Here is a 16,813-nt window from a genome sequence, read left to right as displayed (position 1 = left end):
GAAGTTGATGCGAGCTTTTTTACTGCGCGTTTACGTGAACGGTACTTCAACAGATAGCTGTTGCGCATCTCTAAAAACGAAGGTGTTCGACCAGGTGGCAACACCCACCCGTAAAAAACGATTTTAGTCGCAGTCGCAGAGATTTTGGTTTTGGTAAGCCTTAGTAATTTAATGAAAATAACGATCGCAAATACGCAGTTTAAATAGGCGTTTCAATCGGCCAATAGAGTAATCAATAAGCGAGAAGAGTGCTAAACGCGAAAAGTGTAAGAACTTGAACGAGAGTGCAAACTCGGTCGCCAGCAAAACGCGTAGTTTGCCCATTCTAACGAAATGCGGCCAGAGCCATCGCAATATTACTCAATTTCACTGAGTATTTTGGCCAAGAAACGGATAAAATATATGCATGTTTATGGAGGGTCTCCTGAAATTTAACTTGCTTTTTGTTCTACGCCCAACGGGCGCTAGCTGCGCTGCCAGCGTCTACGTCGGCAGAGGACATTCTTGTTGTTGCTATTCTCGACATATGATTCAATAGAGCGATCGCTCTCTCTTTCTCCCTCCCACGGACAATTTCAGTTTTTTGTAATATTTCTGTTAGCTGTTTTAGTTGCCTATTTGTTTGTCCTTGTTGTTGCTGTTGCTGCAGCGGTTGTAAGTGATATTTAAAAAAGAAATGAGTTCGCATGGAGCGAAAGTCGAACTGAAATAACACAAATGGTCGTCCGTTTGTCGTTCCCATTTATGCAAACAATTTTCATCAATTATTTACATATTTCGCTTTGGAACTTCACACCGATTGACTCAGCAGAAGCCGCGCAGAAGGCGCCAATGGGTTAATTAGCCACTAAACTATAGATAAATCGTGGTGTTATCAGCTAAAGCCGCTTATCAAACGTGCACATCGTTAAGGCCAAAGATATACATGAGCTGTGCGTCGCAATACTTGAGATTCACTCAAAAATTAGGGCAATTTCCATATCCTAAGAAGCCATGCCATCCATACTGTCGACCATTACTCCCAAGTTATTAATAGTATAATAATACATATACTAACTATATATTTGTGCATTCACTATTCTTTCTTGCACTTGCAGGGGGAGGTGCGGAAAACAGCTTCTACGATTTTTTTTTACCAACTCTTCAACTACATTTAAACGAACGAACAAGTAAGCAGACAAAAAGCTGAAATCAGCAAATCCGGACACCAGGCAGGACAACCTTTAGACTTCATCGCGAGACGATATCGAATCCAACGAATCCCGACAATGGCCCACACACATCTGGGACGCGCCGTGAAAAACATTGAGGCGCCACGCCCACTGAAGACACAATCGCGATCGTCGTTGAAGAACAGCTACCTGGTGATCGAGGAGCTCATCCAGTTGATAGACAGCGTGACAGTGGGCCTGCAGTCATGCAACACCACGCCGGACTCGATCACGCTGCTCCTGCACAACCTCCGGGTCCACGGACCGCAACTGGAGGCGGTGTCCAAGGATACACTGGACCGGGCCTTCGTCGTTTTCCGCAACGCTTCGCAGGACGAACGGCTGAACATAACGACGCGCCTTAAGCTGCTCGAGCTCATCGAGCTGCGCGCCAAAAGCTGGGACAATGACGACACAATCGCGTACTACAAGTCCAAGCAGCAGATCTCCAACGTGGAGGTGAGTAGCACTTAGTAGTAGCACCAAATTCTTATAGTTTCTAATGGCCAATCCTTGTTTTGCAGCTGCCCTCGGAATACCAGTACGATGCTGGCGTGCAGCCTGGCGCCTTCAGCACCTCCCCCACATTCGGCGTCAGCGGCGGTGTAGGTGGTGTTAACGTTGGAGCCGCAGCCGCCGCTGCCGCCGTCTTCAATGCGGCATCTGCAGCTGCAGCCGCCCAAGCTGCGGCCATTGCGGCCGTGGGCTCACCCAACCAGCAGCATATGCTGCTGCCTCCCGGTGAGGTCATCCGTAATTCGGGCAAGTTCCCCAAACCGACCAAAATTCCCGGCAAAACTTACTGCAAGGACGAGGTCGTGATTCGCAACGCCGACTCCGGCAAAGGTAGGTTACTGATCAGCTGAGGAGTGTTCTTGAGCACACAGATCTATAAAAAATGGTTTTAAATAATGTATTACTCCATTCCCATGGCCACAAAGTCATGGGCATCAAGGGGCGTCGCGTGCACATGATCGAGGAGCTAAGCGAAACCATAATATCGTTTCAAAGAGGTAACTCCAGAAAGCTGGTTTTAATTGACCCTCACCGCACACGCATTTCATTTGGCACGCTAATTCAACTCAATTAACGCCTGGTGGCTGTTAAAAAATTTACTAAATAGAAATACGCATGTCCAAGATTACGTCCATTAAACGACACCACATTAAGTCTAAATTGATCGTTGGATAAAATTGTTAAACACTTATTTTCATTCTGTATATAAGCATCTTTAAGCATTTTGTTTTTTAATGTGTTTGCATCTAAATTATTTTTCCTGAATACATACGCTTTTTTTGGACAATATATTAATGTCATATTTTTATTAGTCAACCCGGGTGCCAAGGAGCGTTTGGTACAGATTACTGGTCCAGCCGAGGATAAAATTAAGTGAGTAATGTAAATGATCTTAAATTATTAAGCTTAATACTTTAAAATGTTTTCTTTCTACGACAGCTATGCCAAACAACTGATGGAGGACACCATCCGTCGCAACGCCTCGCCGGTGCGCCTGGAACCCGCTCCCGGCGCTGGAGGATCCTGCTCCTCGCTTAACTCGTCCAACTCGGACGACGCCATTGTGCAGCCAAGAACTCCAACCGGAAGCAGTTTGGCCAACCGGCTGAGTTTCAACTCGGCCCAAAACTTCATGACTGCCACCGCTGCTGCACAGCAGATCTCGCAGCAGATGCTCCACCAAACGCATCACCAGCAGCACCAACAGCAGCAGCAGCAGGTCGCCGCAGTAGCCGCCGCAGCAGCAGCAGCGGCACATGCTCAGGCGACAGCCGCTGCCGGTAAAGTCTTGCGTCCCAATCAACAGCTGCTTATGCACTCATATTCCACAAACGATGCTTCCGTAGGTGAATACAAGTTCACGGTCAACGTGGGCCAGCACCTGATAAAGATTACCGGCGATTGCTGCGAACTAGTGCGCGTGAGTAATGTTGCAGTTTTCCATTTTGAAATCTATTAAATCAACTTTGTTTCCAAGGTGGCAAAACTCGTGCTCGATGACTATTTTAGCAGCTCGGAGTTTCTGGCCTCTATTGAGGCTGGCGCCGCCTTCGACGGCACCTCGCTGGTGAGCCCAGTGACCACGCCATCGACTCCGCTTCCCGGAGCCGGGCCGCCGCAATTTTTGCTGCCTGGAACGGACAGCGGCATCGGACTGAATTACGCCGCTTCCTCGGCAACCAACAATAATGGTGAGGGCGACGACGAAGTGTTCGCAGAGCCCAGCAATGGAGGATCATCGACGAACAATCAGAATGGCCTGGCCAGATCGCGTCGCAGCCACTTTTCGCGCAAGGAGTCCACGCCGGAGACCAAGGGAGCTCGCGAAAAGTTTGACGTGGACGAATTGGCAGGCCCCAATCCCTTGAAGAGCAATGCATGTAAGATTAAATCCTTTCTACAGGTTTATACCAGTTTATACAGATAATTGAAGTGAACCAAGTGTTTGATGCATAACCATCAATTACAGCTCGCGTTTCTTACGACATTGAACACTTGATCTACTACTCCATGAGTCCGCACGCCTGGGCTTTGCCCACCGACTGGCAAAAGATGCAGGAAACAACGCCCTCGATTCTCCGCAACAAGGTAATTTCACCGTTCGATGGCTTAGCCGACCGTATTGCTTACTCTACGAACACCCCCGATTCCACTATCGCCAGTGCACCTAACTCATCAGTAATAACACATTCGCCGGCTATAAATTCAATAACCTCCACCCCGAACACCAATATCATCAGCACCGCCGTTGGAGGAGCTGCTGTCGAGGCGTCAGCAGACCATCCCATAACCGTCACTAACAAGCAATCAAAAGGGATCATCGCCGATCGCGAGACCCGTCGCCTTCCCAAAACATCGGCCGTGTCCGATCGAAACTTGTATAACAAGCAATTGCAAATCATAACGAATACTGTAGGTAAATCGGGGGCACCACATGTAAAGAATCGCCAGTCTAACTATCAATCATCCCAAGTGAAAGCAATTTTTCAACGTTACTGCGAGGACGATGAGTTTTCCATGGCACTGTGCGAAACTGAGTCGAATAATAACCGGGTCTATTTCTAACTTTATTTCATTTGATTACGTAGCCTGAGTACGTACTATTGAATCTCAGCCACAGATATGCTTTTCTTTTTGAGTCATCTCATGCCAGTATTATAGCTATTTTAATTTTATATTATTACCAAAATAGTTGAACCATGAAGTACTTGATAATGAATCGAGTCAATAGCATTATCATCAGCATCCAGTCATATAATTAACGACATCATACCAACGAAACCAAAACAATTGCTAAGTGAAACTGTTCGCTAGTCTTAGAGGTAACAATACATTTAATGAATTGAAATTAAAATGTAACTATAGGGAGAATCTGTGTTTTGGCTGTGAAACAGATTAAGTCGTCGCTAAGGATAAACTGGATACGCGGTTTAAACCGTTTAACCACTAACAAACTTTCTTAAATTCAAACCAACATTTACAAAGCTGTAATTAATGTTTTATTAAGACTTATAACAAACGTAGGCTAAGCGTTTTATCCCCAAACACATATTCAATACGATTTATATTAACTAATAAACAGGGCTTTCAAAGCCCGTAACAAAGCTTGGCTGGGTTTAACTTACACACCGCATACATTGTACATTGTATATTGTGTTTTACCACCGAAAAATCATAACATGAGCTGCTAACTCATCCTAAGCACGTCCACCAAACCACTCCAAATGGCTAACTTAGTTACTAAACTGTTCAATATGTACATTTGTTTATCCCAGGTAAGCTTGACCCTAATATTGGTCACCTATGTTACTTTGCAATGTGCTATAAAACCATTTCTTTGTTTGACAACAGGATCTGCAGGATGAAAGCCAGCGCTTCGATGGTGATAAGTATCTGGCCAGCATTAAGACGGCCGCCAAGCGTGACATTGTGGCAGCCGACGAAGTCGAGACTCTGGATGAATAACGCAATCAATCGAGCGGCTTAAACTGACAATATAGATAATACGCTATCAATGTCCGGGGTGCAGTGTCTGCTCCCAGTCGGAGCTGCACTATGCTTCAATGCTTTTGGCCTTGGCCTCATTTAACAATCGCAAACTCAAAACGACCAAAAAAAAAAAAGATTAAAAAAACGTGCAATTAACCCTAGAAATTACCAACGAAAATAATCAAAACTTTCAAAATAACTAGAAAATTCTACGAAGCTCTTAGTTAAGTTCAAGCGAAATGGGAATCGGAATTCCCAATATTTACTAATTTACAAAATGCAGCTAAATGAAAAGCCTCGAAACGGCCCTAACTTTAATGGCCCATATGAAATGGAATGCATTTTTTAGTAACTCAATAGAGAATGACACATTTTTAGTTTGAAATTTGTTTCTCATCCTTACGCAAACTTTGTTTCTCCCAACCAAATAATTCTCAAAATGGAAAAAGAAATGTATTAATTCATCTATGTCTTTATTATTATTTTATAATTCTTTTGCGACTTGCGCTGAATATCAGTTTTCAAGATTTGAAATTGTATTTTGTTTTCTCTAGTCTATGCATCATAGAAATTTGTATACTATTTTTGTTAAATTCATGTGGAAATGTAACAAGACGAAAACCACAAAAAATTATTTGAATTTCTGTTTATGCTTTAGTTAATTTATTTTATTTATTTTGTACAAATACAAATCATTTATTCTTCAAAAAGATATTTGCAAGGAAATAAAATGGAATCAAGATCAAATACTGCATCTTTCACACACACCGTCTTTCACCCAAAACGCATCTCTTTCGTTATTTAATTTGGTTAATGTACATTTACATAAATTTATTTATCACACACAACAAATAATAAATATAACAATAGTTTAAAGTTTGATATGTATCATAGAATGTTGGCTAGGAGTTAAACAGATCGAATGACCTCGTCGATTGTGCGGTTAGCAGAATGTGCTCCGAGTTGCATAACAAGTCAAGGATAGAGAGATGGCGTTAGCATCAGAATTGGTAATTGGTTAGTAACAGATAATCGATCTATTGCACATAGTTGCCCAATAAAGGCCGTCTGTTCACGTGGGGGCACTGCATCGCGCTTTTGGCATGTACACAAAGCAAATACATTTAGAAAGAGAATGTTAATTAGTCAGGGGCTGTTGTGGCGGTGTGTCATCAGATAGGGGATTAGAACACAACATCAAAACATCAAGACACCAATTGCATGCTCAACTCGACTCAATATTCACGTACATCGAGGTGTGGTATGTGGCCCGCTGAGCAGGTGACATGTTCAAGTTGCCCTGATGCTTGCGGTTGTAGGCCCAAATCGCACAGGTGGCCAGCAGGGAGACTAGAAAATATGATGGGATTAACCTGGATTCAAGCCAACATATGAGAAGAGTCTCTAATCTTACCCAGCAGGAAGAACATGAAGAAAATCTGCAGCCAGAAGTGACTGCCGCCGCTGCTGTCCACAATAATGCCCGCTGCAATAGTCACCACCGCTAGTCCCAGATTCTGCACAGACTGACAGCTGCAAAATGAACAATTAAGGAGTTAATCAATACAAAAAGTCGAAAGATGAGTTATCTTACAAGCCATATGCAGTGCCCAGCTGATATTCGGGCACAATCAAGGAGACCAGAGGCCACAGGCTGGCAGCCAACATGGAATAGGACAGACCCATTATGCTCATCCCGATGTACGGATCCAACTGAGTGAAAGTCAGGAGGAAGTGGCCTAGCAGCGTGGAGATAGTGGCACAAAACACCCAGGTCACATTCCTCCCGACCTTGTCAATCACAAATCCAAACAGAGGCGATGCAATAGCAGAGATCAGGTAGACAATCGAGTTGACCGTATTCGCCTCATCCGGAGTCATGTGGAATTTGCTCACGAAGAAGGCTTGGCCTAGAGCCACGAACGGAAAGATGGCAACATAGTAGGCCACACAGACCACAGACACCATCCAGAAGTCCAACTTGAAGGTGACTATATCGCTTAGTTTGGCCAACTCTCCACCAGGATTGTTATTCCGCTTAAGGATTCTCTCCGCGCGCTTATCCATCCAACCTGGGTGAAGGGAAAAAAGTCATAATATAAATGGATATATATATACACAACCAATCCTACCTAGAATCAAGGTGCAAATTAGGGACATAACGCACGTAGAGGATGCCAGGAACAGGGCCACGCCCAGCCCCTTGTAGCCAGAGTAGGATTTGGAGACGTAGCCATAAAGAGGTTGCATAATCCAAAAGTTGACGGTGCTGCCGAAGCGGGCCACCGACAACTGCAGTCCAAAGACCATGTTAATCTCCTTGCCCTTGAACCATAGCACTGCATAGCTGTTTTGGGCCACAGCCAGCGACTCAGCCCCGATGCCGAACACAAAGCGTCCCAAGATCATCAACCAGAAGTGGCCCAGGACACCGCCGGTAGCGAAGATCAACTGGCCCACGAGCACGATCAGCATGTAGATAATGGTGCCCAGGCGGATGCCAAACACCCGGTCGATAAGAAAGCCACCCACAAAGCAGAGCACGATATTTGGCCACGAGTAGATGGAGTAAATCAGCGTGAACTCGGTGGAGCTGAGTTGCAGTTCCTTTTGGAAAACGTCCTGCAATGCGCCGGGATTATCGTAGCAAAAATAGGAACCTATGAAAGAGTTCCTTAATTAGGTTTGGCCTCAAGATTGTTAATAGAGTTATGTTTAAGGGGAATTTGGTTCTCAACTTAAAATTTATTTGAAAAAGTTTCAAAAGTTGAAACTACAGCTTACCAAAACCCAAGAGGCACATAAAAAGCAGGGCCAGGAATCGATGTGGCGTGCTCGTCGGATCACAGCATCCGGCATCCTTCTGGTGGCCGGCGAGCTCCGTGTCCCGGGCGCTGCGTCGTCGCACCACAGGATGCACTTCGTCATCGCCGCTGCTGCAGGTGCTGCTGCTCGGTGAACTAACGATGGGTTTGCGCTCCTCGCGTGACATTATTGCCACTATTCGTTGTCAGAATGATGGAGGAGTGACGGGAAATTTGAGTTGTGCGATGGTAATTGCTATTTGTGGCTGCTCCTGTTTTCCGGAATTCCTGCTCGTTTGCCGGTGGGCGGAAGGCGGTTGTTGGTATGCGGGGGATGGGGGCGGGCTGTGGCCCTACTGTTGCTGCTTATCACTAGACCACACCATTATTCCGTGTTGTTGTTGTTGCTGCTGCTGTAGCCTCAATATGTGTGCAGTATTGATTATTCCCGCACACAGAGATGATGGAAAATGGTAGGGTTGAAATGAGGGGTGTTTCGGGTAATCTGCAAAAGAGCCAAGATTGAAAATTGCATTCCCATAAACATTTTCCTCCCTCTCATACACACACACACACATACATACAGGAAAATGTCACGGGTGTGTTTGTGTGTGCTTGCTAGGTAAACATGAAAGATCCTGTTGTCCGTTGGTTGACTAACGGTTAATGGGTAATCAATTAAGCGCTTGCATGCGCATAACATTCAGTTGACACCTGATTTAAGGTTTTACTACGTTATTTGCGTATTGAAAGCAGCTCTACTGTGTATAAAGTCGATATATACATACACACGTCAATAAATAGGCATATGTAAATGCCGTATATCAACAAAAAAGGGGATTAATAAGCAAATGCCCCGTTATCGCACTCAATAAACAAAGTCACACACTAATTAATCACTAGTCCCCGGTCTTATTTTGCATTATTTACATTCGATATTTTCAAATTGCGATTGTGGCGGGCTTACGTTCCAGGAAAACTTTACTTAATATTTCCAAAGTATTTATTTTGATTATCAAAATTTTCTTGTGATGAGCAAGTTCCATTACGCCTACTATATATTCAACAAGTCGAGGACTTACGGTTTATTTCTGTCCCCTGTCAGGAGAAGAATGTTCGTTATTACCTGGTTTCCCTACCTGTAGCTGTAGGGATGGAAGGTGGCATTGTGTTCGTGATATCGATATATCGATCACCTTGGGAATATCACTACCAAAAACCGTTACTATCATAACGTTGTTATTAAATTGCAAAACATAAGCAACTGATAACAATGTTAGGTTAGATATACTAGGAATACGAATTCGGTTACCTAAATCTTCATACAATCGAAAAAGTTCCTGAAAATTAAAACAATTTATACGTTACCATTGAAAACCACATCATTATATTGTCATATAATAACGGTAATTTTTATAAGTATCGATAGTTGCCAACACTGCTCCCCTGTGCATCACTGACCAGTGCTGCTAAACGCCCGTCGCGCATCAGGTGGCAACTGTGTGCTCTTACACCAAGCAAAACAACTATTATTATTATTAAATTCAGCACAAAGTTCAATGATTTTTAGGTCCTCTGCACACTGACAATTCGATAAACAAGCACTGGCACAGCGATAAGTATGTAAGTGAAAGTTTCAAAAAGAGACAAAGCCAGTCGAATCTGCAGGCGCACGCTATTTTCTGCAGTGTAAAGGCGCCAACGATGTTGTCTTCGTCTCGCACAACGCAAATTTATTCAAAGACCCACTGCCACATTTTGATACGCTCCCAAGCAGCTAAACACGTTTCGTATGCTTGCATGTCCATTTCGTAATGCCCCCGATCAGGAACTAAGGTCTGTCCACGCGAGATGGCGGCGATAAAGGTGAGATTGAGACTGCCCCTTTTGGAGCACACAGACAATGGCCCAACTAAATGCGTTGTACAACCACAGAACATCACCCTGGGCATTCTGTACGGCCTGTGGGACAGCATACGTGGCATGACACTGGTCCTGCATATCGATGACGAGGTGAACCGCCAGAATGCCGAGCAGGAGCACCGCCAACAGCTGCGTCGCACCGACAAGGATCGTTACGAACGCGCCAGGAGGTCACCGTCACCAGTGCCCAGTTCTGCGGCTGCTATGATTCGGGAAGAGTACGCCAAGCAGGCGGAGGAGAATGCCGACGAGCGGACGCTGGAGAAGATCCTGGGCAAGAAGCCAGCCACCCAGGATCAACAGCCGCAGGGGTAAGTGTAACACAAAGACCAATCCCACATACATATATTTTTTAATTGCGCACTTGATTTATAATCCGGCGACACAGGGAAAAGAAGATCGCCAAGAAGCTGTTCAAGTGCTGTATGCTTAATGGCGGTTTCACCTGGCTGAGCATCGTCCTGTTCGAATCCGCTCTGCTGCCCACGCTTAAATTCTGCCTCACCATCTTCTATGGAGCCCAATCCGAGACCCTGCCGGTGGTTTGGGGCTGGCTGCATCCCATCCTGTCCCTGCTTTTCGGCATGATGTGGGTACTGCCCATCTTCATGTTGTCCAAGATTGTGAGCTCTCTGTGGTTTGCGGACATAGCCAATGCTGCCTATCGCGTGAGAAAGGGACGTCCGCAGCTGATCCCCGGGATCAGCAAGCTGGTGGCCGACTTCCTATTCAGCATGGTGGTGCAAATGCTGTTCCTGGTCCAGAGCATGCTAGTTAACCTAGTGCCTGTCAAGTATGTGGGCTCATCGCTGTGCTTCGTGCATCTGTGCCTTCTCTACTCACTGTACTCCTTCGAGTACAAGTGGTTCAACATGGGCTGGGAGCTACATAGACGCCTCACGTACATTGAGAAGAACTGGCCCTATTTCTTCGGCTTCGGAATACCGCTTACCGTGCTGACAAATCTGTCCAGCTCGGTGATCGTCAGCAGCTGCATCTTTTCAATCTTCTTTCCCCTATTCATACTCAGCGGTAATGAGGCAAAACCCATTGTGGACACCACGTAAGTGTTTTTTGTTTGGTAATACAGTCCAGCATCACTAAATCGAACGTCTTAAAAAAAAAAACGTGAACTGAAAAGTGTTTAAGCTGTCACGCAATTTCAGTCCAAACCATTTAAATTGTACGTAGTTATTAAATATAATTCGTATTCTTACTCTTTGTGACCAGCATATTTCGATTTAGAGAAGCTCTTCTGTACTCTATCTAAAAATATAAATAACTAAATATTTGACTTCCGCCCAGTGAGGTCTCCCTGCGTCTCTTCTCGCCGGTGGTCTTCATATCGAACCTGTGCTTCGGCGGCAATCCGTGGAGCAAGGCCAACCGACTGAGTGCCATGCAGCGGCAGCAGTATGAGCTGCAGCAGCGCCAGCGTTTGCTCCAGCGCGACGAGCAGCTCCTCAAGCAGCGCAAGCAGCAATATGTGCAGCAGCAACGGCTGCAACAGGAGCAGCTGATGCGACGCGATCGCTCTCATTCGCGGTCACAGACACCGCAGCTGGGACATCCCCATCGCTACGCCCAGGCGCCCGTTTTCGATGCGGGACGGGTGCGCGACTCCTCTGCCTCGTCCACGCACAGCTCCAACGCGCCGAGCATTAATAGCCACCGGCCGCCGCCTTATTACGGGAGCTCGCTGCGCGGAGCCGCACCTTTGGTGCCCACTCCCGTGCCCGGTGCACCGAGAGCTCCGCTAACCCCGCCCGTGATACGCCAGGAGTCGGGGCCTGATGACTGGAACTTGTGAGATTTATGCTTATACACGCAACGTAGGCTTTAGTTATATATAATTCGATCTGTGTAATGTACGTATCATCTACCTATCTAACCATCGTGAACTGTGTAAGTTAAAGATAACTCTAGGTCTACGCATAATGACAATGTTCGCTAGTCGACACCGCCACCACCACCACAACGCCCCATTCGGAACGGGCATGACTATATATACATAGAGTGGCTATATCTGAAATGCGGCTCGCGCAACTGCTGCATAATCTTATAGATGTTTATTTTAGGCGGCGTTTTTCTCTTTAATTTTTGCTCGTAGGGTGTTATGCTCTACACTAGAAATTACGTCGGGCGTAAAGTTCGTTTAATGTATAATTAATCAAAAATAAAATTAATTTTGTACTTTCGTCAATTGTTGTATTTTGTTGCTTGCTTAATGGAGAGCGCTTGACCAAGGCCTTATCAGTGCGATTTGTCTGGGCTAGATTATAAATCGTGTGAGTCAGAACTAATCGGAAATAGTTGGTAATATAAGTTTCTTTTGAAAACTGTTACAGTTAGTAATATGGATATCCACTTTTTGTTTTCTTATACAATTTTTTATGTGCTTATAATATTTTATTTTGTAATCAAGTGTTCATAAATAGTTTTGCCCATTGTGACCCTATTCCCAATGTTTCCACTCCACCGATTCGAATAATAATTTCATGATGAATTGACAATGTAACAGCTCCTTAGTACCACATAATAACTTCCCCCCCGCCGACCGAATACCCTTTCCCCAACCGACACCAATTAACGCTTGAGTTCCAGCACGAAACATCGAACCAGGATATGGGTTCACGTTTGGATTGGTGTTCGGTGTGGTTGATGTGGGGATGTGGCGTTGTGGGCGATTGCCGACCAAATTGATTATCACCAAGGTTACACCCATGTGTCCACACACTGTCCTGGTTGAAAGTGAAATTGACAGTGGCAGTATAGGTTGTACCTGTATCCCTTTTCAAAAGCGTAGTTTCCTGTCCAGTCACCATTTGTTCTTCGTCCAGTGCGGTTGAATTTTAGCTCTTAAAATCCGAAATCAAGAACCCTATGTGAATATCATAATGATTTTGGTGAAACCGAAGACCTCGAAAATCCTGTGGCTGGTGGGATTTTTATCGCTATTAAGCAGCTTTAGTTTGGAGATCGCTGCGCAAACGACTCAAAATATAAATGTGTGTAAGTTGAGCGTCGATCGAAATGCATAAAGATATTATGCATGAAATATACATAATTATATACATAATGATTGCTGGTATGAGTGCACTTATTTGCAAAAACAATCAAGCCATACGTCTTTCAGGTTTTCTTTCTTATTTTTTCGAATCCACAACGTATATTTTCCAACTCTTCAGGTTCATTAGATAAAAAGTAAACCAATTAGATGATAATTGTGGAGAACCATATTGGTTGGGTAGAATAGTTGGGTGGTGCCAGTCATAATGAGTTTTTTAGGGCAAGCAAACAAACGCAATGCCACGTAATGCTTTTGGCCAATGCACTTTAACCCATGTGATCCCATCCATTTCGATAGTGTTCATCAACGAGGTGGACAATGAGCCGGCGGCCAAGGCTGTGGATGTGGTGCTCACCTACCTGAAAAAGAACATCCGATATGGACTCTCCGTGCAGTTGGATTCGATAGAGGCAAACAAGTCGGATGCCAAGGTGCTGCTGGAAGCTAGTGAGTTGTGCTTGTAATTATTCTATGATTCTATTGCTCACACTTTTCACCTCAGTTTGCAACAAGTATGCAACTAGTATTGAGAAGAAACAGACGCCTCACTTGATCCTGGACACCACCAAATCGGGCATAGCCTCCGAAACGGTGAAGAGTTTCACCCAGGCTCTGGGTCTGCCCACCATTAGTGCCTCCTATGGTCAGCAGGGAGACTTGAGGCAGTGGCGCGACTTGGATGAGGCGAAGCAGAAGTATTTGCTGCAGGTGATGCCGCCGGCGGACATTATTCCCGAGGTCATTCGAAGTATAGTCACCCATCTAAACATCACCAATGGTAAAGGGATTTGATAAATATATAAAAGTGAGGATTAAGGTATAGCATTCTAAATCCCCACCAGCTGCCATTCTGTACGACGATTCCTTCGTTATGGACCACAAGTACAAGTCCCTGCTGCAGAACATCCAAACCCGCCATGTGATCACTGCCATAGCCAAGGATGGAACACAAGAGCGCGCGGAGCAGATCGAAAAGCTGAGGAACTTGGACATCAACAACTTCTTCATTCTGGGCACCCTGCAATCGATCCGCTTGGTTCTGGAGTCCGTGAAGCCAGCGTATTTCGAGCGCAACTTCGCCTGGCACGCCATCACGCAGAACGAAGGAGAGATCAGCAGCCAGGGGGATAATGCGACCATCATGTTTTTGAAACCCATGGCGGATTCAAACAATCGAGATCGATTGGGATTGCTGCGAACCACCTATAATTTGAACGAAGAACCGCTGCTGTCATCCGCGTTTTACTTTGACCTGGCACTGAGGAGTTTCCTTACCATCAAGTGGGTTGGGTTTTCATATTGTATATATTTACTATATATATTTACTAACTTTACCTGCAGAGAAATGTTACAATCGGGCGCCTGGCCAAAGGACATGGAGTATCTGAATTGCGACGATTTCCAAGGTGGCAACACACCCGCAAGGAACTTGGATCTTCGGGATTACTTCACCAAGGTTGCTGCTCCACCACGTGTGCAACAAATTATGATTGATTAACCACTTCCGTTTTGATTTCCGTTTCACAGATTACCGAATCGACTTCGTATGGCACCTTCGATCTCGTCACGCAATCCACTCAGCCATTCAATGGGCATAGCTTCATGAAATTCGATATGGATATAAGTGTGCTACAGATTCGTGGTGGCAGTTCCGTGAACAGCAAATCCATTGGCAAATGGGTATCGGGTCTGAATTCGGAGCTCATTGTCAAGGATGAGGAGCAGATGAAGAATCTCACCGCGGACACGGTTTATCGAATCTTTACTGTTGTGGTGGGTCACGACAGGGGAATACAGAGGATGTTTTAGTGGTGCAATGATTAATAGCACTCTTAAAAATGTAGTTTTTATAGCATAGTTGCTTTTATTTTTGATATATTTAACTTGTAGTCTTTTTGTGTCGCGTCTTTTGATCCTAATTAGTTACACATATACAAAATATTTAAGGTGAAGCCACGATGTTTTAGTTAAAACTTAAAATTAAGAGAACACTATATTTTGTATTTACATAGACCAAACTTTATTATAACTTCACAGCAAGCTCCTTTCATAATTCGCGATGAAACGGCTCCGAAAGGATACAAAGGATACTGCATAGATCTGATCAACGAGATTGCCGCCATTGTCCACTTTGATTATACTATCCAGGAGGTGGAGGACGGCAAGTTTGGCAATATGAACGAGAACGCCGAATGGAATGGCATTGTGAAGAAGCTGATTGACAAACAGGCGGATATTGGGCTTGGCAGCATGTCGGTGATGGCCGAACGGGAGATAGTCATTGACTTCACGGTTCCGTACTACGATCTGGTCGGGATCACGATCATGATGCAGCGACCCAGCTCGCCCAGCTCGCTGTTCAAGTTCCTCACCGTGTTGGAAACGAATGTGTGGCTGTGCATCCTGGCTGCCTACTTCTTCACCAGCTTTCTCATGTGGATCTTCGATCGCTGGAGTCCCTACAGCTATCAGAATAATCGGGAGAAGTACAAGGACGACGAGGAGAAGCGCGAGTTCAATCTGAAGGAGTGTCTCTGGTTCTGCATGACTTCATTGACACCTCAGGGTGGCGGTGAGGCTCCGAAAAATCTATCTGGCCGTTTAGTGGCTGCCACCTGGTGGTTATTCGGGTGGGTAATCCTCTTTAGACTCTTTGAAACTCTATTATTTCAAAAGTTAACTTGTTCATCCCTTCAGTTTTATCATCATTGCCTCGTACACTGCCAATTTGGCTGCCTTCTTGACCGTATCACGTTTGGATACGCCCGTTGAAAGCTTGGATGACCTGGCGAAGCAGTACAAGATCCTGTACGCTCCATTGAATGGCTCCTCTGCCATGACATATTTCGAGCGTATGGCCAACATAGAGCAGATGTTTTACGAGATCTGGAAGGATCTGTCCCTGAACGACTCACTCACCCCGCTGCAGCGCTCCAAGCTGGCTGTTTGGGATTATCCAGTGAGCGATAAGTACACGAAGATGTGGCAGGCCATGCAGGAGGCGCATCTACCTGCCACTCTCGACGAAGCCGTGGCCCGGGTTAGGAATTCGACAGCAGCCACGGGATTCGCCTTCCTGGGCGATGCTACCGATATACGCTACCTGCAGTTGACCAACTGCGATCTTCAGGTGGTGGGCGAGGAGTTCTCCAGGAAACCCTATGCCATAGCCGTTCAGCAGGGCTCACATCTCAAGGATCAGTTCAATAATGCGTGAGTAATAGATAATTATAAGTGTGAGCTTCTCTATAACAGTGTCATGCTTAAGAATCCTGACCCTGCTCAACAAACGACAACTGGAGAAGCTCAAGGAGAAGTGGTGGAAGAACGACGAAGCTCAGGCCAAGTGTGATAAGCCGGAGGATCAATCGGATGGCATCTCGATCCAGAACATTGGTGGCGTCTTCATCGTGATATTCGTGGGCATTGGAATGGCCTGCATCACACTGGTCTTTGAGTACTGGTGGTACAGGTACCGCAAGAATCCGCGGATCATCGATGTGGCCGAAGCCAATGCGGAGCGTTCTAATGCTACGGACCATCCTGGCAAGCTGGCCGATGGGGTCATCCTGGGCAACTCGGGCGAGAAGTTCGAGAAATCAAAAGCTGCACTGCGTCCGCGTTTCAATCAGTATCCGGCCACGTTTAAGCCTCGTTTCTAGAATTAATCTAATTACAATGATTCGAATATTATGGTAAAATGTGCACTTGGATGTCTACGTCTAGTTTTAATCGAATCAGTCACTTTGTGCACTTTTATTGAAATCTTAATAAATGTTTTAACAAAAAGCTTGTGTATA

General features: G+C 45.3%; 4 protein-coding genes across 16 annotated transcripts; 3 read left to right on the top strand and 1 right to left on the bottom strand.

Annotated features, from left to right (window-relative positions):
- Window positions 1–49: 49 nt before the first annotated feature.
- Window positions 50–6,000, top strand: LOC6526869 (eukaryotic translation initiation factor 4E-binding protein Mextli). 8 transcript variants are annotated; one of them, XR_006245097.1, is made up of 10 exons: window positions 50–153; window positions 1,098–1,670; window positions 1,736–2,057; window positions 2,153–2,224; window positions 2,540–2,600; window positions 2,667–3,007; window positions 3,074–3,147; window positions 3,205–3,607; window positions 3,697–5,002; window positions 5,079–6,000. XR_006245097.1 is itself a non-coding variant. In XM_015197751.3 (10 exons), the coding sequence occupies exons 2-10, from the start codon at window positions 1,269–1,271 to the stop codon at window positions 5,190–5,192; spliced, it is 1,908 nt and encodes a 635-aa protein (XP_015053237.1). In that variant the 5' UTR covers window positions 51–153; window positions 1,098–1,268; the 3' UTR covers window positions 5,193–6,000. The 8 variants fall into 8 exon arrangements, 4 of the variants coding, with proteins under 4 accessions (XP_015053235.1, XP_015053236.1, XP_015053237.1 ...); XR_006245096.1 differs by having other exon boundaries at window positions 2,667–3,147; window positions 3,697–4,275; window positions 4,327–5,002; XM_015197751.3 differs by having other exon boundaries at window positions 51–153; window positions 3,697–3,815.
- An 8-nt stretch (window positions 6,001–6,008) lies between these two features.
- Window positions 6,009–9,167, bottom strand: LOC6526868 (major facilitator superfamily domain-containing protein 1). 2 transcript variants are annotated; one of them, XM_015197997.3, is made up of 7 exons: window positions 9,103–9,167; window positions 8,001–8,525; window positions 7,349–7,876; window positions 6,811–7,288; window positions 6,631–6,749; window positions 6,467–6,566; window positions 6,009–6,311 (listed from the first exon to the last, which is right to left on the bottom strand). In XM_015197997.3, exons 2-7 carry the CDS (start codon window positions 8,206–8,208, stop codon window positions 6,254–6,256), a joined length of 1,491 nt encoding a protein of 496 aa, XP_015053483.1. In that variant the 5' UTR covers window positions 8,209–8,525; window positions 9,103–9,167; the 3' UTR covers window positions 6,009–6,253. The 2 variants fall into 2 exon arrangements, with proteins under 2 accessions (XP_015053483.1, XP_002087968.2); XM_002087932.4 differs by lacking the exon at window positions 9,103–9,167 and adding an exon at window positions 8,951–8,969.
- A 278-nt stretch (window positions 9,168–9,445) lies between these two features.
- LOC6526867 (etoposide-induced protein 2.4) lies at window positions 9,446–12,146 on the top strand. Of its 5 annotated transcripts, XR_005560035.2 has the most exons (6): window positions 9,446–9,643; window positions 9,849–9,886; window positions 9,956–10,254; window positions 10,332–11,006; window positions 11,249–11,811; window positions 11,870–12,146. XR_005560035.2 is itself a non-coding variant. In XM_002087931.3 (5 exons), exons 2-5 carry the CDS (start codon window positions 9,872–9,874, stop codon window positions 11,751–11,753), a joined length of 1,494 nt encoding a protein of 497 aa, XP_002087967.1. In that variant the 5' UTR covers window positions 9,446–9,639; window positions 9,849–9,871; the 3' UTR covers window positions 11,754–12,146. The 5 variants fall into 5 exon arrangements, 4 of the variants coding, with proteins under 4 accessions (XP_002087967.1, XP_015053241.1, XP_015053240.1 ...); XM_002087931.3 differs by having other exon boundaries at window positions 9,446–9,639; window positions 11,249–12,146; XM_015197755.3 differs by having other exon boundaries at window positions 11,249–12,146.
- Window positions 12,147–12,711: 565 nt separating this feature from the next.
- Window positions 12,712–16,802, top strand: LOC6526866 (ionotropic receptor 25a). Its single transcript, XM_002087930.3, has 9 exons — window positions 12,712–12,955; window positions 13,311–13,460; window positions 13,516–13,791; window positions 13,856–14,294; window positions 14,355–14,469; window positions 14,541–14,786; window positions 15,051–15,643; window positions 15,711–16,226; window positions 16,282–16,802. Exons 1-9 carry the CDS (start codon window positions 12,841–12,843, stop codon window positions 16,673–16,675), a joined length of 2,844 nt encoding a protein of 947 aa, XP_002087966.2. The 5' UTR covers window positions 12,712–12,840; the 3' UTR covers window positions 16,676–16,802.
- Window positions 16,803–16,813: the final 11 nt, after the last annotated feature.

Source organism: Drosophila yakuba, chromosome 2L (assembly GCF_016746365.2).
Source record: "Drosophila yakuba strain Tai18E2 chromosome 2L, Prin_Dyak_Tai18E2_2.1, whole genome shotgun sequence".
Classification (NCBI taxonomy): domain Eukaryota; kingdom Metazoa; phylum Arthropoda; class Insecta; order Diptera; family Drosophilidae; genus Drosophila; species Drosophila yakuba.
This window is presented reverse-complemented; position numbering and strand designations above follow the sequence as displayed.